The 22,625-nt window shown below is 45.5% G+C and overlaps 1 protein-coding gene across 1 annotated transcript in view; it reads right to left on the bottom strand.

Moving 5' to 3' along the window:
* Positions 1-284: 284 nt before the first annotated feature.
* The window catches only part of GRIN2B (glutamate ionotropic receptor NMDA type subunit 2B), a 417,341-nt gene continuing 395,000 nt past the window's right edge, over positions 285-22,625 (bottom strand). The window contains exons 12-15 of the mRNA XM_060658319.3: positions 16,770-16,930; positions 14,717-14,904; positions 11,514-11,752; positions 285-9,155 (exon numbers count right to left, since the gene is read on the bottom strand). Of these exons, the coding sequence (XP_060514302.1) occupies positions 7,296-9,155; positions 11,514-11,752; positions 14,717-14,904; positions 16,770-16,930 (2,448 nt within the window). The 3' untranslated portion in view covers positions 285-7,295. The remainder of the gene's footprint in view (positions 9,156-11,513; positions 11,753-14,716; positions 14,905-16,769; positions 16,931-22,625) is intronic.

The raw sequence follows: 22,625 nt of genomic DNA on the forward strand, positions 1-22,625 counted from the left end.
GGGAGACAGGAGTTAAGGATGAAAGGAAAAATGGAAACCAAGTTTCACAACCACTTGGCAGATGGGACACAGAGTCAACACTGGAGAAATAAAAAAAAGATGTTCAAGCGGGGTAGGGTTCAGGGGGCACCAAACGGATGGCATCTGTGCCCTCGGCACAGGTGGAAGACCCTCCGTTCTCGCAGGGGGAATGGATGACGGGGATGGCGGGGGGGGATGCAGAGCTGGAAAAGCAACCGGGTGTTGCTTGCGGGTGTTGCAACCAGGTGTTGCCAGGCGGCAAGAGGCAGAAGCCAGTGCTGCGGAGAGCATGGGGCGATACCAAAGAGGTGAGGAACTTCAGCCAGGGCGGTTGATGGAGCAGAACAGCACAGGGAGCGTGAAGGGAAGTAGGTAAGATACAGAAACTGCAAGGTTGTGGTCAGAGAGAGAATTCAGAGCTTCAGACCAGGAGGTGGAATGATTCAAAAAAAAAAAAGAAAAAAAGAAAGAAAGAAAGAAAGAAAAAAAAAAAAGATCCAGGCCTGGCTGTGAGAGGAAAAACTGAATCTCTGCGGTGTTTTTTTTTTTTTTTTTAAATCACATAATGGAGAATATCTTTGACTCACACCCTGACACCAGAAAAAATTAAAACTTGCATGTATAAATATACTGATTTATGCATATCTATTTATACAAACATAATACATACATTTAAATATTTGATACTTTTGCATTCATATATTATATGCGAGTATAATATATTCCATTTGGAAATCTTTTATATTCGTCACAGTACCAGCCCAGGGGCATCGTTTGTACTGCTCAATAGATACTGGTTTAATTGAAATTAACATATTTAATTAGAGCTTTTATTTTTGTCTCCTGCATAGTACTGGAATCTGCGTCACCCCCTACATCATAACGCTATTAAAATAATTAAAAATAAAGAGAGTTCAGGTTTGAAATGTGGAAACCAAACCAAATCTTGAAAATAACCATTTTAAATTGGGCTTCGCATTGTGCTTTTACCCTTAATCCTTGCGCTGAGTTTCCATTTGTTTCCATTGCCAGAACACGGATTCTACACACCAGAGTCCCAAGGCTATGAGGGATTCTACTCATCCACTCTGCTTGCCACCTTCAGTTCTCATCAGGAGTCCTCACCCCTGTAATCACACCAGCAATTATGTTTTAAAGCACAGAACAGTGCCAGAAACTCCCTGTGATGAGCTGTGAGATGGATGCAAATGGACATCCTGGCAGAGAAATAGGGATGGTTTCTAACTTTTCCCACTTATTCCCAGTACTGCTGTCCTAACCCATCATTCTTTGGACAAAATTCTTTTTCCTTGCTTCAATATTGCAAATTAGAGTCTTCAGACTTCACTAATGTCTCCAAGGCATGGAAATACCATTGGCTTCCATTTTTTTTTTTTTTTTTTTTTTTTTTTTGGCAGGGGATAGTTTTGTGTCATGAGAATAGATAGGTGTAGATACTTTAAGTGATAGAATCCACAGGGCTCTGGTGTGGTTGAGTCAATGCAGTTGGCATGGGATAGAGGTGGGATGCATTCAGATATCCTGTGATGTTATATCCTATATCGGGACCCCAAACTAGCATGGAACCCTAGGTCTAGACTGGCGTTAGACATTTTCAGACTGATGAATCTACATCTTAGTGATGTCCCAAATATCTGATACGTCTAGGAAAGAACTGCCCACTGGTTAAGTAGCACTTGGTGGTATGGTGGCTCCTTAAGAGTTAGCGTGCGTAGATATCACTGGGCACCCCCTATGGCAGTGAGGACACACAGAACATAGAGCAAGTGCTACATTGGAAGAGTCATTGAACCGGGACAGAGGACAGATAAGGGCAGTACTTCTGTCATCTTAACACTGATTCGACTTGATCGTTCTAGCTGCCTACTCAGTCACCTATACAGGAGGAGAAGCGCCAGCCTTCCATTTTCTATGGGAAGACTCACAGTTCTTCATCTGCCCAACAAGATAATGAATTTAGAGATTCACAAACTACACGCTCATGTGACCACTTATTAAAAACAATTCCTAGCTAGGAGTCCTGTTCTTTCCACACATGAGCCTGAAATAAAAGCAGGTGGAAGATGAGATGGTTTCAATGTCTTTAAATTCTGGAACCTGTGTTTTGACTCCCTTCTCTGTTACTCTCTGTGTTCTTTGCTCTCTCCCCCTTCTCTTGTATCTTACTATCTTCTCCTGTATTATCATCCCAGGAAAAGAGATGAGACTCCTAATGTAAACTAGGTGTTTAAATGTGTAAATCCCTAATATGGCTTAATATGTCACCCTTCCTGGGACTGTTTTCATTTAAATGACAGACGAGCAGCTCAGTGCTAGAAGAGTACGTCTGTGTAGGAAGCCAGTAGTTGAAAGTGGGGTGGGCAATGAAAAGGAAAGGTCCTCTCAGGACCTCTGAAGCCACGCCATGGATCATATGCCATTTGTAAGGCCAGACCCATTCCATTAGAACTGTCCACTTTTAGCTGTTCATCATCCACAATCAGTTCCTTAGACAGAACGAAGAGTCCCTGACACTCAGGTGAAGAAAGCAAACGCTCTACTGAAGTGTCTGGCGGTCTACTGAGCACACATTTCTTATATGGCTTTGGGCTCAGAAAGCACAGAAGTTATGGCCACAATGGCTGGAAATGCCCAATGCATTCACCAATGATGCAGCTGCATCATGTATGCACACACGGGAATCACTCCTAACACACCAGACAGACACACACAGGGCGTCAAGCAATGACAGGGCTTTCTTAAAGAGAAGGGGGTTAAAAGAATACAGTGAGTTCTGGAATAGCTTTTTCCAAAGGCCGTTGCCCAAACCATCTGGTTACTCTGTCCCTAAATCTGGAACTAACTAAACACCAAACAAATAAACAAACAAACAAACAAACAAAAACAGAAACAAAGAAACCCTAGCTCTTAAGTGAGATGTGCAGGTGACCAGCACGCTGCAGTTTTGGTAATAGTTTCTTCACCTCCCATGCGGAGAATTCCCCCCTTGGGCAACTCCCGATGGCCACGGAAGACTGGGCGGGTGATATTCACCTAATTGTATAGAAGACTCCTATTTTATCACATTACACATGCGTTTGGGCACTACTGACACCACCAACACTTAATGGAATCACTTGGGATTCTTTTTCCCCCAATCACAACATGGCTGTGGCCAGGACGGAGGAATCCACATCAAGGAGGTTTCCCACGTTCTGGCTGAGGATACACAGTGACATACTTTGAAATTACGAGATCCACTGCACATGCATCACTCTGAAGGGTGTGCGCATTCTTGACTCGGGCAAATTCAAGGGGCACATTAACTGAGGTTGGTGGAAATGCTAAGATTTAAGCATTGCCACTGAGAGGATACAGGATCAGAGCCACCAACCCACTTTCCGGTGGAAGGGAATGACAGAGGACAGCAAAGATAGAAAGCATGGATTCTGAGGAAAATTGGAACAATTGGTGCTCTCGAGGGTGTCTGTGGAATCTCAGTTTTGGGCAGATTGGGTCTTTGTCCAGGCCCAGTGTGGAATGGATGGGGCTTACTGCTGAATTCATCCTCATGCATTTTACTGGCTTGTTATTTTGGAATGAAGTAATATCTAGAACTCGACACTGCTTGGCCTTCCTTTCTTTAAGCTTTCTTGAGCAGGCCACGAATACTTTATTTGGTCCCAATTCAAACATCCAGCTGAAGAGAAGTGACCAAGGGGCCCAACGAAAAGGTTTAGAAAAATGAAACGATCCAGCTGACAGCTTTCAACGATGGGAGGATAGGACCAAATATGATGTAACGTCTTGCGTAAACGGATTTGGACATTTCATCCCGTGGTAGATAGAGAGAGGCTGCCACCCTTCACAAAACAAATAATCCAGTGAAAGAAACTCTGTTTTTCTGGTTAATAACCCAAGGTCAGGTTATGAATCCCTGGCTCAAGGCAAATAGCACCTTCCTGAGGGCAGAAACGAGGACAGGACAAAATAAAGTCACTATCGGCACCGTCCCTCACATACCCACCCTTCTACGTCTAAAACCAACTTCTGCAATCTTTCTATGGGCAGATCTGGTCATTTTTTTTTTTTTTTTTTTTTTTTTTTTTTTTTTTTTGGAGCAGATCTGGTCATCTTTTCTAGAAAAGCATGCATATTTGTAAGACATGTATCCAGTGCTACCTCCCTGTCACCAGATATCACATGCTTCAAAAAGTAGACTTTGTGGGAATTTTCTGCGTGTGCTTGCAGTGCTGATACCTAAGGAGTGAGGGAGGGCGTAGGGAGGTTGCCAGCACTCAGGTACTAGGAAGAAAAGAATTGGCTTTGATATGGTTGTTAAACATCACAAGGGGGCTTCTGGGAGATTTCTCAGGACTGAGCTTCCTGAAACCTCTTGGCCACATCAGGATTGAGGGTCAATTTGACCTCAATTCTGATTTAAGCCCTTTTTTGGAATCTTTCCTACCCTAGGTGCCGACAGGGCAAATGTGGTGTCACCAGCTTGACTCTGCATGGAATGCTGGTCATCCGCGGTCTACCTAGGAGACAGGAGCAGGACCTGGGTTCTGCTTAGGGCCAAGCCGGACCCAGTGCCAAGCCCAGGCTGATGGGCACGGACACTTCTCACAGACCAAGAAGATTGGTGAGGTGGGGAGGCGTGGGCACAGATTACTTTTCCCTGGCATTTTCACCACAGTGGCCTCCATTCACATACACTTTTCCCCAGACGCCCTGAAGCAAAAGCCATACAAAACAATTCCCCTAATGGAAAATGAAAACCCATAACAAAACACTTTTCCCCTCTTCATTCCCATCCCCACCCCACTCCCTCCAGCCCGACACCCTGAATACTCACAAGAGAACACTTTATCTATACAAAATTAATTAGAAAACAAAATATTTACATATGAAATAAACACCATCTTCATTTCTGTCACCAGTGGAGACCGACAGAGCCCCCTTTGTTCTAGATTGCTGTTCGCTAGGTTAGTTGGTTTGGTTTTTTTATTTGAAAGGGGTGAGGTAAGAGGAAGAGTGAGGGGAGGATCCCCTGACCTCAGACAGAGTCAGGGTGAAGCGATGTTTATATGGCCCTTCTCCTTCCTCCTGGAGACGCCTCACGCCCTCTGTCCTCTCTCTCAAAGTCTTTCCTTGAATCTAAGGTAAAGCACTCCGTGCTCCTCTCTCCAAATCTGTGAGAGGTTCAGCCCCTTGCCCCCAGGTTCGTTTTAGAAAGAAAACATAGCTTTACAAGGCCTTCAGTTGGCTTTAAAATGAAAGATACTGAGGTAAAAATCCAGGAGGAGGACAGGGGACAGCAGTCAAGGGCAGGGAAGGAGGAAGGGTGGTGAGTCAGGGCAAAACAGGAAGGCAAAGAGCAGCCCTGGAGGGTGTGACTTGAAGAGGCATGGCAGCTTCCTTCCAGAGGAGGATGAGCACCTTTCTGGTTTATGTGTCCTGTGTGCAACATGGAGATCCTGCAGTCAAGCTTCCAAACAGACCCGGGGCTCTTTGGCTGCCAGCCTGGGTAAGGGGAGGAAGGCAGGACAGTGGAACGGACCCACAGGACACCCCCTCCCTAAGTTTCAGGACCGGCAGTGACGAATATTCATTTCCCTTCTCAAGTTTCCAAGTGAAGGGGGGCATTGCATCTGCCAGTACCCTCATCCCTGGAGTTTTAAATATATATATATGTGTGTGTGTATATACACACACACATATATATATATTTACATATATATTTTTATTCTTGAATGGTACACCTGGGAGGGAAAGAAGGTTCTGTAGGAAGGTGGAAGGGCCTCTACTGAGAGTGTTCACATTGAGCTCAATGCCACATTCTCAGGGAGCCAGACCCAGTGGGGCAGTGGGGGAGTCCCTCCCCTCCTACCCTCTCCACTTCCAAATCTCTTCCCTTCCCTCCACGTTTCCTGAGCTGTACTCACAGAGCAAGCTCATGCCATTGGACTGTCTGTTCCAGATCAGTTGTGATCAGTTCTGGTGGAGCAAGCTCTCCTAGCTCCAGGTGAAGTAAGAAGGGATCAAAGCATTGAAAACATCCCCCTCTCTCACTTACCCGACCGTAAACAACTCCCCTATACTTCAAAGCTTTACGTAGCTCCTCCCCAAACATTGGCTCAAGAAAGCTTTTATAGAATCTTTTGCTCTCAAGTGTGGGCAAAAGAGCCGTGGCTGCTTCCCGTTCCCTTCAGCCTTCCTGGAAAGTTCTCGTTCAAAACTGGTTGAACCGCAGAGGAGTGACTTTTGCACCTTGCTCTCGTAGGATCGTTCGTCACCTTTTTGTCTAGACCGCATCATCGTCCATGTCAAGAACTTCCATTCTCCTCACTCAGGAAGGGTGGAGGGGAGAGACAGCCAACCTTCAGGTAGCATCGGACCATCTCTGTTTGTATATAAGCCAAAAGAGGCACACCACTTCGAGATGTTGGAAGAAACAGCTTTAGGAGTCCAGGTTGCCCTCTCTACATTTCTAGGCCCCTGACCACATGCCCGTGTAGACTACATGCACGTACAAGTGTACATGGCCATACATGCACATGTCGTCCACCTTCTCTTGCCTCTAGTGCACCATGGAACATGGCTATGATGTGCTTTCCGTCACCTACCAAAGACCCTTGGTTCCAGTTCACCACCACGGAGTCTCGTGGAATTGAAACATTCTTTTGGCTTATATATAAACACACATGGCCTCCTGCCCTCTGCTTGGCACGTGATCCCTACACGGATGACACCTAAGTGACTGGAATTTAGCAAAAGCCTCTTTGCATTCACGGGCAGTATGGCAAATGGTCTCATTTGGGTGCTTTTGCCTTCTCACCTAACCATCCACATCAGTTTGGGAAGAGCTATCCTGCGCTCACGTGGCCTCCTTGTATCTCTCTCCCTGCTGCACTCCAAGTTGGGTGGCAAACAGTCCTTCCATGCTCCGAGGAAGCCTGCACGCAGCCACCTCCTTTCTCCACTCTGCCCTCCCGTGCTGAGCGAGCCCACCGGATTCCCTCCCGGGAACGGGAACGACTGACAGATGGAGAGGGAGGAGAGCACTGGAGAGGCGGGGGAGGGCTGGGGCTGGTCACCAGGGTTGCCCTCTTAGAAGGAATCAGAACTCCAGGATTCCGTCAATAAATGAAAACAACAAGAAAGGAGCAAATGGGAACCAAGTTCACCCCCGTCACCCTCCGTGACATGCGCACCACACGCCCACGGCCCCACCCTCCCGTACCCACCTTAAAACCTCTCTCTTCCCTCACTCAGACATCAGACTCAATACTAGAAAGTTTCTCATAAACATGCCCATTGCTGGAGCCATTGAAAGCCCTGGGGTTTTTGTTGTTAGGCACACAGGGGTTGGACTGGTTCCCTATACAGATGTCTTTCTGGAAACGGCCTGGCACAGCCCCGTGAAGGGCCGAGACCACCGGCTTGTTGGTGACAAGGGCCCGGAAGTCTGGCCTGGCTTTCGGCGCCCCCGCCACCGTGGGCTGCCTGAAGAAGTAGGATTTGCTGCCATGGAGCAAGCACTGGTCGTCCCCAAAAGTGGGGATGAAAGGGTTTTGTGTGACCCGGTCAGGGTAGAGCGACTTGCTGAGCATGTAGCCGCCGCTGGGGTTGTTGTGGTGGTGGTGTCCAGCAGTGGGCACTGAGGACTTGTTGTTGGCAAAGGTGCTCTCGCCAGCTGGCATCTCAAACATGTGGGCGTAGGGACTCCCGTCCAGGAAGCGGCCCTTGTCTTTCAGGCTCACGCTGCGCGGGGCCAAGGCGGCTTCTTCCTTCTGCAGGTCCACGAAGGTGTCGTAGGAGTGCTGCCGACGCAGCTTGTTCCGGGTCTTCTTCTGGGCCTTGGAGTTGGTCGGGCTCTGGGGGTACTTGGTGGTGGAGGCATTGGACGTCACCGCCACAGGGGCAGCCGGCTGGTCCAGCTCCTGCAGGGAGTTGTCCTCGCTGATGTCATACAGGTTGCCTGCCTTCTTGCAAGCCTCGCAGCGGATGCACGCCTGCCTGCCCGAGTTCTGCCCGGCCACGGACGCGGAGTAGTTGTGCAGCTTCGACGGGCAGCTGCGGCAGAAGTTGCTGCCGCCCGAACGGTCCTCCCAGTCCACGTTGGCCAGGTTCTTCTCCCAGGGAGCCGGGACCCCACTGACCACGCCGTGTTTGTCGCCCGCCCCGTGTTTGAGGTGAGACCTGTTGGTACAGGGCCCTCCTCCGCTGACCGAGTCGCGCTTAAAGTCATCGCCCTGCTCCTTGTAGATATCCGTCAGGTCCACGTGCTCCCAGTGCGGGGAGTTCTCCTTGGTGCGGAACTGGTCCAGGTAGAAGTCCCGTAGCCCTTCCTTGTCCCTGAAGTAGCGCTTGTGGTCCGGGGAGCGGGGTGGCCGGCGGCGGTAGGCCAGCTCGATCTCGTCAAATTCCCGGCGGGACTTGGCCGAGGCCGGCCGCTTCTTCAGGCTGTCCTTGTATTGCTGCTTGCGCCGCTTGGCGGCATTGCCCTCGATGTTTCCGTAGGTGACCGTGTGGGTGGAGATGTCAGACACGTCGGAGCGGATCAAGTCATCGTGGCCACTGTAGCGGTCGCTCTTGAAGGAGAATTTGCCGTACAGGTCGCTCAGCTGGCTGTGCTTGGAGGAGGGGAGGCCAATGTCCAGGGGCTTCTTGCTGATGGACCTCGGCTGCGTGGTGAAAGGCGGGTTGTCACAGTCGTAGAGCCCATCGATGGAGCTGGCACTGCCGATGCTGTGGGGGCGGTGGTGGTGGTGATAGTGATCCTGGTACACGTTGCTGTCCTTCAGCTGCAGGTTGCCAAAAGTTCTCTCCACCTCGCTGATGTAGTCGCTGAAGAGGTTCTCCTCGCACGGCGGGTTGTTGTAGGATTTGCAGTCAGAGTGTGTGAAGCTGCGGCGGTGCTCGGAGATGTCGTAGACCGATGACTCACGCCGGATGAAGTCCAGGGCGCTCTGGGGGGAGCCGTTCACACCAGACAGGTTGGCCATGTTCTTGGCCGTGCGGAGCAGGCGCAGGATGTTGGAGTGCGTGTTGTTCATGGTTGCGGTGGGGGAGTTCATCACGGACTGGCGCTCCTCGATAGCCACCCCGTGGATGCAGCTGTAGATACCCTGCAGCAAGGAGAGGATGACACGCATCAGGTCTCTGGCGAGGCTAGAAATGCCCACGTGGAGGACAGTCTCCCCTCCACCACTACTAACTGCCTCGCTGGATTAAGAAAAGTCAGGCATGAAATGTGGCACGGTCTTAAAACTCACAGAATGCTGTGGCCAGAAGCTTGCCTGATTTATCACCTTGCATTTGCACAAGATGAGCCAAGCTCAGTGGTCTGGCTCTCTGAGAGGGGACACGGTCACTCCAAGTGACTTGAGTAAATAGATTGGAATTGTAAGACATGACATTCTATGCCTCGACTCCACCATTGCCTTGCACTGACTTTCCTTCCTGTGCCTACGTTTTCCCATCTTAAAAATGAGGTCATGATATCAGCTGATTGCAAAAATGATTGTCAGCTTCCTGGAAATCGATAGCAATACTCCCCAGGTGCTGGGGCTGTTCTGCCCAGGCTGGCCACCCTTGACTGGTGGTATAGCACAGGGGAGCTCAGAGCTCATAACAGCCACTTTTTTTTCCAGTGGCTTTTAGGATTTTGGTCACCAAATAACAGCTGAGCAGTTCTCTTCTTGAGCCAAGCATGAACCAAATTCACAGAGAGAGTTAGGGAGCCCTGGGGTCAAAGAAGGATTTTTCTCCTCCTGTGTCCTACACCGTGGGAGGGCAGAATTGGGACAGACAGCAAGTACTAAGTAGGGACAAATAATTCCCTTGTTGAATCCTCTCACTTATTCTCTCTTTAGCTCCTAGTCTCCTTCTTAACACTTTGTCACTCACTTAATCTTATCATACATAATTAATACTGTAACAAATTAGTATTGATTGAGAACTCCCTGTGTACAGCTCCTTGTTCCAGGCCTTGAAAAACACCACCCAGCCCAGGTAATGGGTTGGGTTCAAGTCCCAAGTCAGGGAAACCTGCTAATGTCTCGCTCCCTGCCTTGGAAGGTGGACACATTTGAAACCTTTTTCCCTGGCAAGGGAAGTATGTGAAGAGGAGGTGGTTTGAAATGGGTCTTGAAAACAAAGGGGATTAATTTGGGAAGGGCAGTTGCCCCAACAGATGGGGACGAGAGCAGAGAAGATTAGAATAGAGAATCACAGCTAAGTGGGGGAGAAGAAGGGGTTAGAGGAAGTGAGCCTCACCATCCCAGAGGGCCATATCAAGACCTAAGATCTTCAAAGTAAGGTTACTGTCCTTACTTTCCTTCTTTCTAACCCTCCTTGGTTGGGGCCAAGAGAAAGCACCAAGCAGTTTCTTCTGCGGGGGCCTTCATTATGCTTCCGGGTCGTGAGTGGGATTCCTGTTACAGGCCACCAGCTCCCCCGTTCCTTCTGCCACCACCCTATGTTGGACCTCAGACAGGGCTGTACGGTGCAATAATGTGATTCAGGGACCACACATCCCCCCTCTCCTGCATACAGGTTCCTGAATGGCCTGAATCAGCTCACAGCCAGAGAGGAAATTGTTCTGTAGCACTAAAACACTACAGGAAAATGATGAGAAGACAGGACGACTTAATGAGAAATCCATTTTCTTACATAACTCCATTAGAGCCCAAGTTAGTTATATCTGAAATCTAGCCCTCTATTCTATAAAGGACATCTGAGGTCACTTCTCACGAATGAGTCCCAAAACTTTACCGACAAGAATGAAAAGAAGCCTGCCTTCCCCCCACCCCGCTTCGCTGTGATCCTCTGTTCATATTTAAAACTGAGTTCTGAATCCTCACTTTGGACCAGAAACGGAGAAGAGACCTAGATAAAGAATGACTTAAGAGCTGTACTCTTGTTTCAGTGAAGAAAGTTTCTGGAATGTACATTTCTTATGGGTCAGTACTTATTTCTGAAGGTTCCGTTAAGCTCTTTAACTCTGCATAACTCACACATGGTTAAAACAGAGTGGAACCGTGGAGCTACCAATAATTTATCTCTGTATGTCAGAACAAGAGAGCCACATTATATTTCACTATTTGAACAGACATGTGATTTTTTTTTTTTAAAGAGAGATTAAATGATTAATACAGCCTATACACAATTAACTAACGGTGACGGAAAGCATTTGGTAGAAGGCCAAAATTTTCGTTTTGACAGATCTGCCAGTTCTTCGTGAGAACCAAATGCCCAGGCCCCACACACGAAGCTGCCGCTTTTTGAAGGAAAACCAGCACCCCCTGTTGTTTAGAGCCACCTGAAATCCCGTCACCCGACCCGCGGGGGAAAGGTGCACGATGTGGTTTCTTGCTGCAGCTGCACGGGGCTGGAATTAGTGCCCGCCTGGGTCTCTGTGCTTTGCACGGCCCTAGACTGAGCTGTCCCCCGCAAGCTCCCGACACCTCAATCGAGCCACTCACTCTGCTGATGGAGAAGACCATGCCAGGCTTGCCGGAACAGACGCCCATAAAGCAATGCCGGAACTGCCAATAGAAAAGGTGTTCGCAGATGAAGGTGATGAGGCTGAGAGCCATGGCTGCCCCCAGCATGTAGAAGACTCCCGCCATGTTGTCGATGTCCAGCTGGCTGCTCATGACTTCGTTCTTTTCATTGTGACAGATGCCAGTGAGCCAGAGAGCCTCCAGCTCCTCCATCTCCCCTGGAGACGGGCCGGCAAGGGGAGCGGGGAACGGGGGGCCGAGAGCAGGCAGAGGGGACAAGAAGGGTATTGGGGAAGAGAGAGAAGGACACAAGAGAGAAAGAGACAAGGAGACGGAAAGAAAGAAAAATCAATAGAGAAAATCACGGTAATTTGATGAATACCGCCGTGTATCAATTCATCAACGTATTCAATAAGTATTCGGCGACAACTTAATGTGGGTACTGCAGTGACACAAAGGTATGGGGCATTGCCTCCGCTCTCCATGATCTGTCAGTCCAAACTGTATACAGATAATCAATATGACCGGCAATGTGCAGGTAATGCGAGAGTTCAAATTCACGGGAGTAATTTTGTGGATGGCGTGACCGGTCAGTTCTCCTGAGGAAGGTAGGACTTGGAGGTGGGCATAGAAAATGGGTGCGTTTTAATTTATATTGCATGAAAAGGCACTCGAGGCAGCAGAAATAGCATGATCAAGGGGAGAGAGGTGGGAGTACACAAGCCTTTGTTTGGGAAAGACACGCAGAACAGCTCAAGCAGAGAAAAAGGGGGCACAGGAAGCTGAACAAAAAAGGTTCATGCAAGGTGCTCAGGGCCTGAGTATCAGACTAGGTGCTTTGTACCTTCATTTGTAGACAGTAAGAAATCACATAATCAAATAAGAGATTCAGAAAACTGGCTCTTAAAATATGTGCAAATCAGGGGCACCTGGGTGGCTCAGTCAACTGAGTGTCCGACTTCGGCTCAGGTCATGATCTCAAGATTCCTGAGTTCGAGCTCCGCATCGGGCTCACTGCTGTCAGCGCAGAGCCTGCTTCGGATCCTCAGTCCCCTTTTCTCTCTGCCCCTCCCCCACTCTCAGAAAAAAAATTTTTTAAGTGTGCAAATCAGATTGGGCTGGGGAAGGAGGGATGGAGAGAGAGAAGCAGAGATTGACTGATCCCCCACTGACCCTCGCACTATCTGATCTCTTGTTGCAGAGGGAAATATTAAGAGTAAAGGGGAGTGAACTTGAATCAAATGAAACCACCAAATTTAGAACTGCCTCCTTGTAACACCGCTTCGAGAAGCTCTGCTTGATTTAATTCATGCCAGAGACAAATAACCTTTATCCACTCCCCTGGATACTAGAAATTAGGAAGGTACAAACCTTAGACAAAAGGAAAATGAAAAAATTCACGTGCCCTTGAATGCATCTAATTCTAGGCAAACAAAATTCTGAAAATCTCATGAAGAAAGCTACCTGTTCTAATAATTTCAGTTTGGTTAAAAATTTGAACTTTGAGTAAACTGACTGGAGCTTTGGTAACTTCTGCAAACAATCTCTACTGTTTCCCTTCCTCATAGACAGAGGCTCTGTTATTGCCTTTAAGTGACAGCTACATGAAAATTATAGAAGCCCTTATACCAACATGGCTTATATGCTTCAGCTATAAGCCTTGAGTCTTTCCAGTGTTAATCAAATCACTTTAAAACATTTTTTGAATGTTTATTTATTTTTGAGAGAGAGAGAGAGACAGAGAGCAAACAGGGGAGGGACAGAGAGAGAGAGAGAAAGACAGAATCAGAAGCAGGCTCTAGGCTCTGAGCTGTCCACACAGAGCCCGATGCGGGGCTCAAACTCACGAACTGTGAGATCATGGCCTAAGCCGAAGTCGGACACTTAAGCGACTGCGCCACCCAGGCGCCCCAAATCAAATCACATTTTACTCATTTCTTTGATCAAACTATGATTTTCCTAACTAGTGGAACAACGGACTTCACCTGGAGTCTGAAAATCCAGCTGTGTTCCTCTGCCTTGAATCTCATCCCTAACAGCAAAGGTTCTGCAGACATAATTTAGACAACCTCCTGGCTGATGGCCTGTGGGGCCAAGCAGAGTCAGGCTGCCCTCGCATAACTGGATTAGCTTCTGGGAGACTAACAGGAAGAGTAGGTACTTTAAAAAACAAAGTGGAGAGGAATGCCGAAGGCTGGAGTGTAATGAAATTGGAGATCTTCTCAAAGCAAGATGGCTGCCTCAGTCTCCTGCCAAAATGACACTGGGGAGTGCCTTACGAGTTTCTGCCTCAGAGGACCCTGTCCCTGCTTCCTATCTCTTCCAGCTTAAAGAGCAAGATGGGAGAGAGGGAAGAATGAATAGATGGCCACAAGTGTACTGGCCTTTCTCTGGACACACAAAAAGCAGAAGCCTTTCCGAAGCTCTCTCTACTGCTCCGGCCACATGTGAAAAGACTGTCTGGAACATCTAATACTAGCCCCTCTTACTTGATCCCTGAAGGTCTAATCATACCCTGCAATCCTGAAATGTACCTCCTTGATCAACTACATTAATCCTCCCAAATTTCACCCAGTTATGGGTTGAACTGTGCACCCACCCCGTGACCACCGCCAAATTCCTATGTTGATGTCCTAATCCTCAGTACCTTGAAATGTGACTTTATTTGGAAATGAGGTAGTTGCAGATGTAATTAGACAAGAGGATATCATGCTGGAGTAGGGTGGGCCCCTATCCATTACACTTGGCATCTTTAAAAATGGGGGGGAAATCAGGCATCTACATAGGGAAAATGGCGTGTGATCATGAGGGCAGAGATGGGGCGATGTGTCTACAAGTGAAGGAACGCTAAAGGCTGCCAGAAAACCACCATGAGCCAGGGGAGGGGCATGGAAGAGATTCTCCCTTGAGGCCTTCCAAAGGAATTGATGCTGACACTTTATCTTGGATTTCTGGCCTCCAGAACTGTGAGACAAATTTCTATTCTTTAAGTCACTCAGCGAGGGTACTTTGTTATGGCAGCTGTAGGAAACTAATGCCTACCCCCCCAAAACTTCACAGTATACCGTGAGATAACTGTCTGGAAGTGCAAGGGTTACAGGAATGGAGAAGAAAGAAAGGTTGGTGTTTTGGACTAGCCGTGAGAAGAGCCCAAATAAGCATTTCCCCTTTCTTTGACTCACCATCTCCAAATAGCTGCAGGATAGCAAGGTCCACCTGGCGCTTCCACCCAGAATCTTTTTGGATGGCAATGCCATAACCCGTGGAAGCAAAGACCTTCCCACTGCCAATGGTCACCAGCTTGCAGCCTTCATCTCTGCCTGCCATGTAGTTCAGCACTGCTGCATCATAGATGAAGGCATCCAGTTTCCTGTGCAAAGAAGAAGCAAACAAACAATCCAATGGAGGAATTTTAGCCCAAAACTACCTATGGGGCCATTAATATGAAGCAATAGGGTTCCAGCCAACTATGGAGAGGACTGGTTCAAAGTAAGGCTCGAGTTGGAACTCAGCCAGAATCTAAAGCCTAAATCGCAGGCTGTTCTTTATGTGATTTCAGGTTGAAAGGAGGAGTTCTTTCCCTCCCACTGGGAATGATGAGAATGTAAGTCGGGCCTGAAGCCAACTCATAAGCTGTGTCTGAAAGGAGAAGGAGTAAAAAGGAATCAATAAAAATAATAACAGAAATAATGAAAAGTAACCATCACAATGATAACAACAAATAGCACGGGGTAGATTTATATAACATTTTTCATTTCTCAGTTCATTACAGTCCAGAGTGGGGATAAGTGTAGGTGTGTGTGTTTCGATAGATGTGCAGTGCTATTTTTGTGGTCAGAAAGGTTTCAATATTCTGTTTTGCACCAGAAGGAGAGAAAGGAGTAGTCGGGGTTGTAGCGGCACAGGCTTACGTTAAGAGCGAATGTGCGCAACGACGGGAAAACCCAACGTATAGAAGAATTCAGGTCTCTCAAGTTCCCAACATAGAAGAATCTCATATTATGTATTGTGCTTCCCAAGGGAGGAATATGTAGGGAAGGGAGTAAGACCACGGGTAAAGGCAGGAAGGCATGGACCGATATTTCAAACCAATCTTTAGACACATCGAAGGTAGAGAAAGAAATTCAAATACAGCCATATAGGTAGGTACTAGAGAGGTCTGCAAGAAAGAAAAGCATGCATCATCTCCTTCAATTGTACAAGGTGAGTTAGCTTTATCCCTCCTTAAGAAAAAAATAAGCCCTTTCCGGTATGATAAGATAACAAAAAATTTTAAAAGGCCCACGAGGACCCTATAGAAAAGTGACACACCAAAAAACCAAAACTCTGATATGACGGACAGCTGTGGTTGTACCAGGGGCCAGGCTACCTACCAAAGTGGTCCTACACCCAAGCTCAAGTCTCATCTCCTGTAATCTGCTGTGATGTCATGGTGATAAGACAGAGTCTAACAGTATTTAAGGAAACATGCATCTGAGTAGCTTTTCCAAAACTGGAGCCACCGGGAGGTCCAGGTGCTGCTAGTTATCATACAACACAGGAAATCAGCTACAAGACCCCTTGACCCCAAAGTCCCAACATCTATAATGCTCAATTGTCTATCTATCTTATCCCACAGCCGTGGCTTTCAGAGGCCAAATGAATAAAGGGACCAATGTGGCTGGGATTATGCAAGCCAAGGTGTTTCCAGTTCATGAGCTCCTCTTAACACACAAATAACTTTCTAGTGTATAAAGCTGGATCAAAGAACACCAATAAAAGCGGGAATTGGAGATCAGTTAACACAGTCTCACTGTTTGTGGTCTAAGAACCTTCACCCTTTTCTTCCTTTATTCCTCCCTTGTCCAAAAGACACCAGAATCATCATGTTCACCTTTTAGTCAACAGGTCTTCATGTCACATGTAATACATGAACCTTAGCCTTGACGCTTCTCTTTTACTTTTACAGCTATTTTATTTATTCCTGGTTCACGGTTACATTGATGCAAGTAGAACATAATTTGTAAAAAAAAAAAAAAAAAAAAAAAAAAGTATACATAGAAGTATGTAATAGCATAGGAGTCTTTGTGCACTGGCCTGAATTATATTGTCAAATTCAACTTGGAAATCCACAGAAAGCAAATGCAGTCTTGTTTGCTTTAAGTTTGGCACCCAAGCATGATATAGCTGATTCAGTGTACATTTAATAAATGTGAGAAACATATCAAAGACTCTGAGCTTGGAAGCAGTTCTTACCCTGTTTTCAGGGAGAGCAATGCATCATCTACACCCCTCTGGTTGAACTTTCCCATGTAGGCATGCATTTCTGCATAGTTATTGCGAATATTCCTCTCTGTGCTGCCGTTGGGCACAGTCCCAAAGCGAAAAGGGGGTGAGAAGTCATTGGGTCTCTGGAACTGGAGAGAGAGAAAGAAAGAGAGAGAAAGAGAGAGAGACAGACAGAGAAAGAAAGAAAATGCTTCAGAAAACGTGAAGAGATATTAAGTTAGCATTTAGTGGATTTATAATGGAAGGGACCCAACTACAGTTCACCAAATACAATAGCCCTCACTTAGGAACAGCGGTTGCTAACTGAAAGAGGACTTCAATTCCATGCAATTTAATACATATTGTTGAGAGCTTTCTATTTTCCCAATCCTGAATTTAATCTATAACCTTTGCATGTTCCATTTGTGCATACTGTACAATATCAGTGATGATGGGGATGTGCTGTTAGCTTAACTGCACGGGCTTAGTCACCTTTACACCTGAAAATTATGTAAAATATGGTTACAGGTCTCTTAATTTAGGGGTCTAAATACATTGTCATTGCACCATTTAAGGCTATAGAACTTCAGTGGGATGAACTACATTGTACTCCTGAAAACAATTTGTTGGATATCAAATATATTTTGCTAAGAAATTTTCTTGACCTTCCTTGATGCATTAAAAGCCTATATTTATTCTACATGAGTTGAACAAACTGTAAAATCAAATACAGTTTTCATTATGTTCCTTCCCTTGCTTAAGAACTAAGAGTAGATCTCCAGTGCCTATCACAACAAAGTGAAATTTCTTAGCTTAGATGTGTGGCATCAGCTTATTTCTGGTATTGCCCTGCAATTAATAAGACTGTATGTTGCTTCCTGAACAAATTATTCATTTGTATCTTCATGGCCTCATATAGTCTGTCCCCTCAGCATGAACTCACTTTTCTCTTGAGGCCAGTTCATGTCCTTCATCTCAAAATGTAACTCAAAGCAATTTCTTCAGGACACCTTCTGTGAATTCTTTCCTCCATCACGTCTACCCCAAAGTATTTGATGTTCTGGGTTTCTATCATGCTACAAATGCAATTACTCTCTGAATGAACTGGTTAAGTTCTGAGAGCTACTCTTTGATATAGTCATTAGAAGTTTAAGGTCTTAATTGAGACAGATACGGATTGAAGATCAGTTCTGCCACTTACGACTGTGTGATCTTGGGCAAGTGACATGAACTCCATGCATCATTTCCTCATTTGCAAGAAGGAGACAATGATGTCTCGTTTTCAAGGCTCTCGTGTGGATTAGATGATATAATGTATAAGATGTGACTGGCACAGCACCCTTGCACGCAGTAAGTGCTCAATAAAGATTATATTATTTTAAACTCATGTCTATATTCTGCATTCCCCAGTAAACTTCACACTCTCCAACCTCCCCATTCTAATAGTACAGCAGTGATCAGCTAGAACGTGGCCAGAGTAGCTCCCGTAGCTTGGCACAGGAAAGACGATATAGATATTTCAAGTCCTCTTGGTTTCAATACTATGGGGATATATTTACTTCAGAGATATATTTGGAATACTTAGGAGTACTCTGAACCTCTGGACTTGTGTGGGCTTAAAGACATTCTCCTTTCTCTTTCCCTTGACCTGAAAAGCTCAAGAGCTTCTCTGAATATAGGGGTTTCATAAACCACAAAATGTCACAGCACCAGGAACCACAAATACCGTCTTCAGTGTGCAGAGTTGGCCATAGTTAAGAGCAGAGTCATGCAGTGGGGTTAGGCAATCTGTGATGCATCAAAAGACCACTATTTCTTGACTCAAGAGGCTTCCCGTCTGACTTATCACAGTGCTTTTCTCCATTAAGAGTTTTTGTTTCATTGGTTTTGAAAGCGTTGTGATTTTTAAGTGAATAAAAGAGTCCTAGAATTTTAGAGTTGTATAAAGCCACTCCAGGTTAACCAGTCCACACCCTTCATTTCACAGATGAAGACCAAGGCAAAGAGGACAAGTAATCTGCTCACTGACACACAGTGGTAGTGAAGGCTAACACTATCAGGAATCAATTGGCTTAATTAATAGCACTCTTCTTTGTCCCCAGCGGAGAGTAAGTTTAAGGGGACAGAGACATGTTTTTTTAAAGTTTATTTATTAATTTTTGAGAGAGATAGAGAGTGTAAGTGGGTGAGGGGCAGACAGAGAGGGAGACAGAATACCGAGCGGGCTCCGCGCTGTCATTGCAGAGCCTGATGCAGGGCTCAAACTCACGAACTGTGAGATCATGACCTGAGCTGAAATCGGGAGTTGGATACTTAACCGACTGGACCACCCAGATGCCCCAACAGGGATATGTTTTATGGAAGAGACAGAATGCTATGCATATCACAGTCAATGACAATACTTCATTTGTTCGAAAACAGGTAGCCCCCAAATCAAATGCAGAATACATTCTATAGCAGGCAGCAATGTATAAACAAACTCCTTTTGATCAGTGACTCCCCACTTTGCTAGAACAAAGACAACTGAGCCTCACAGTGACCAAGATATCCGAGGGCCCAGCATATTTTCTGAAACATCCGTGAAAGTTGAAATCGTGTCAGGTACAATTCTGGTGTAGGTCATTATATGTGTGGTCTTTTTTTTTTTTTTTTTTTTTGAAAATTAGCAATCCATGTAAGGTATACGCAATAATTTTGATTCACCAGATAGAATCTGATGTCCAGGGTGCCTCACTTCCTGATGAAGCCAGATTATGGAAAGTTTCTGCACTACTCTTTTGTAACTTTAAATTTTTAAATTATCTTCAGATTTCCAGATGTTGTTTAGAACCATGTCCTTGAACAAAAACTAAAGAAAGGATCAAGGACCTAACATAGCCAAGATGACTGCAAAAGAAGAAAAAAAGTTGAAGGACTTATAATACCTGACTTTAAGACTTGTTACAAAGTGATAGAGATTGTGACAGTGTGATAATAGCACGGAGAAAATAAGGAGATCATCTGAACAGAATAGAGTGCCCACCAACAGACTAACACATATATGGTCACAAAGGCAATTAAGCAGAGATAGGAGTGTCTTCAACAAATGGTACAGGAACAATTAGATATCCACATGCAAAAAAAAAAAAAAAAAAAAAAAAAGAACTTCATCCCACACCTCATGAGATATATAGAAATTAACACAAAGTGAATCACATGCCTAAATATACATTATAATATTTCCAGGAGAAAATACAGGACACAGTCTTTGTAACCTTGAGTTAGACAAAGATTGATTTCTAGAGATATGACACCAAAGCACAATCCACCAATAAAGGAAAAAAAAATCAGGCTTCATCAAAATTAAGTACTCTTTGAAAGAAAGTTAAGATCATGAAGAGAGAAGCCACCAAGGGAGAGAAAATATTTGAAAATAGAGTCATTAAAAATCTAAAGGAAATAAATGATAACGGAGCCAGATTCTTAAACACTGAAAGGTGAAAGCATCCTCCGTAAGAAAACAATCAGAGAAACCAGCCAGCACTGAAAGAATGGAAAGGCACAGTCCTTGGAATGCACTGGTCTTAGAAGCAGATAATTTGTATTGGCTTCTAGTTCCTTCTCTGACCAGCTGTGTGAACATGGGCAAGTTATTTAAATTCACAGAGCCCCATTTTTCTGGAAGTATTATTTTTAGTAATAATATATAGGAAACCACTTAACACAGTATCTGGCACATGTTGGATTCTCAAAATTATTGACTGCTTCTCTGAGGATGAAGTTCTAACATCTAAAATTGTCTCGTGTTAGCCAATGTTCCCTAAGATGGAAAACTCTTGTTCTCTCATTTGTTCCTTAAACTAGGCCAGTTCTGGGGACCAAGAGGGTGAGCGCACTGCCCCAGAATTAGCCAAAGCAGAGGCAGAAGTGAGCTTGCCTTTTCCTTTGAAAATTCTTGTCCCAGCTTGAGAGGTTTAAATAAAACTCGAATTTAAAAAAAAATATCCATCATTGGACATTGAACTTGGCTAAAATTCATGGCCATAGAGAACTGCATGTTCAGTGAGGCCTGTGGGGAAGAAGGAAAGAATAATCTCCCAAATACTTTGACACTTCCACTAAATGCCCTGTAACAAAATTTACCCCAAGCTGTGAGGCATTATATGGCACTTGTTTAACCTGAATAGCAATCAATGCTCTCTGGGGTTTGGGGAAGGAGTATCATTTTGTACTGCCAGGAACCACGAGTCTTAAAATTCACAGAACGGGGGGGGGGGGGGGGATCCCAAGAAACAATTAAAAAGGATTTAAACCCCCCCCAATACACCCAGGAGATCAACACTGGATTAAAGAGCTCTGTCTGATTTTTAAGTAGGGAATTGTACACAGTATTCCTTATTGGTCACCTTTGGCCATCACAGGGTTTCCTTGAATTTGGAATCTTTTTCCCGAGTTACCCAGATTGGGATTATAGAAACAGATTTCCCCATATCACAAGTGAGGAAACTGAAGGCCTAAAGAGACCAAGTAAGTTGTTCCAGGCCACATGGCGAAGCTGGAGGACAAGCTGAGGGATTGAATTCAAATCCCACCTCTGGGAGCTGAGCCTTCCCACTGCTGGCTCGTATGCTGGCTGACTAGTCCCTACTACTGCTTACTGGGAATGAAGCCCCACACGGCAAGTGGGGCCACCTGTGAGGGTGTCCTTTCCTTTCTGGCACGTCAAATGCTGACTTGCATTCACCCTCTGGATTCAACACGTGGCTTCCAGCAATAACTGTAAGCACACATTTGCACAAGGGCAAAACAATGCCGAATGTTAAGAGAACTGTAATCTCACTTGATCCTCCTGGACAGCTGTGGGGAATCAGAAATCAACCCTCTTAGCTGTTTAGACCATCATCTCAGCCCCTGTCTTAAGAACCTCAAAGTGAATTAGTCTTGGCAAGCCATGCCAGGAGAGAGGTGCTAGAAGGCTGGAGTAAAGGTCCCTGCCTCACCCGAAGATGATTGGACTGGAGGGCCGTGGGGCTGAATGGAGAGCCTCCCATACAGACTGTTGCAGAGAAGGGTAAGGGAAGTGTGGATCTGATCCATTTCGTCTTATTTATTAAATAAATATATAAACTTATTTTCCTATGTATAAGGCATTACTAATTCATTCGTAGCGGTTACTCATATCCAACACCTATGTAATAACTCACATTATCTCCTTTAACTATAATAATTAAAACGCATCAATTCATTTGGTAAATATTTGCCAAGCATCTCCTAGTGTAGAGGGCTGTATTAAGAACTAAGGGTACGAAGAAGAAGAAAAAAATCAGGCTCTGTTTTCAAAAGATTTACATATTAAACAGTCAGAGATGTAAACATTCATTCGATTTTCTATTCATTTTCTTTTTCATTCATTCCTTTATTCTTTCATTCATACAGCTATTCAGCAAGGATCTATGGGCATCTGCCATGTGTAGATGTTATTCTCGGTGCTGGGGATACAGTATTACAGAAGAATAAGATCCTGCTTTGAAAGAGTTCACATTATAAAGAAGGGAGGCGAATAATAAGTGACCCCTGCCTGTTAAAGGTGGTGGACTGAGAGCCACCAATTCTTCCACTCCTTCCACCAAGGGGTGAGGTCTATGTTCTCTCCCTTTGATTCTGGCCTGTGCTTGGTGACTTGCTTGGCCAATAAGATGTGCAGAAGTAACTACACATTTACTTCTGTGCCTTTTTCTTTTTTAATGTTTATTTAGTTTGAGAGAGAGAGAGAGAGAGAACACAAATGGGGGAGGGCCAGAAAGAGAGGGAGACACAGAATCTGAAGCAGGCTCTGAGCTGTCTGCACAGAGCCCCCTGTGGGGC

The sequence above is a fragment of the Panthera onca genome, chromosome B4 (genome assembly GCF_046562875.1).
Source record: "Panthera onca isolate mPanOnc1 chromosome B4, mPanOnc1 haplotype 2, whole genome shotgun sequence".
Lineage (NCBI taxonomy): Eukaryota > Metazoa > Chordata > Mammalia > Carnivora > Felidae > Panthera > Panthera onca.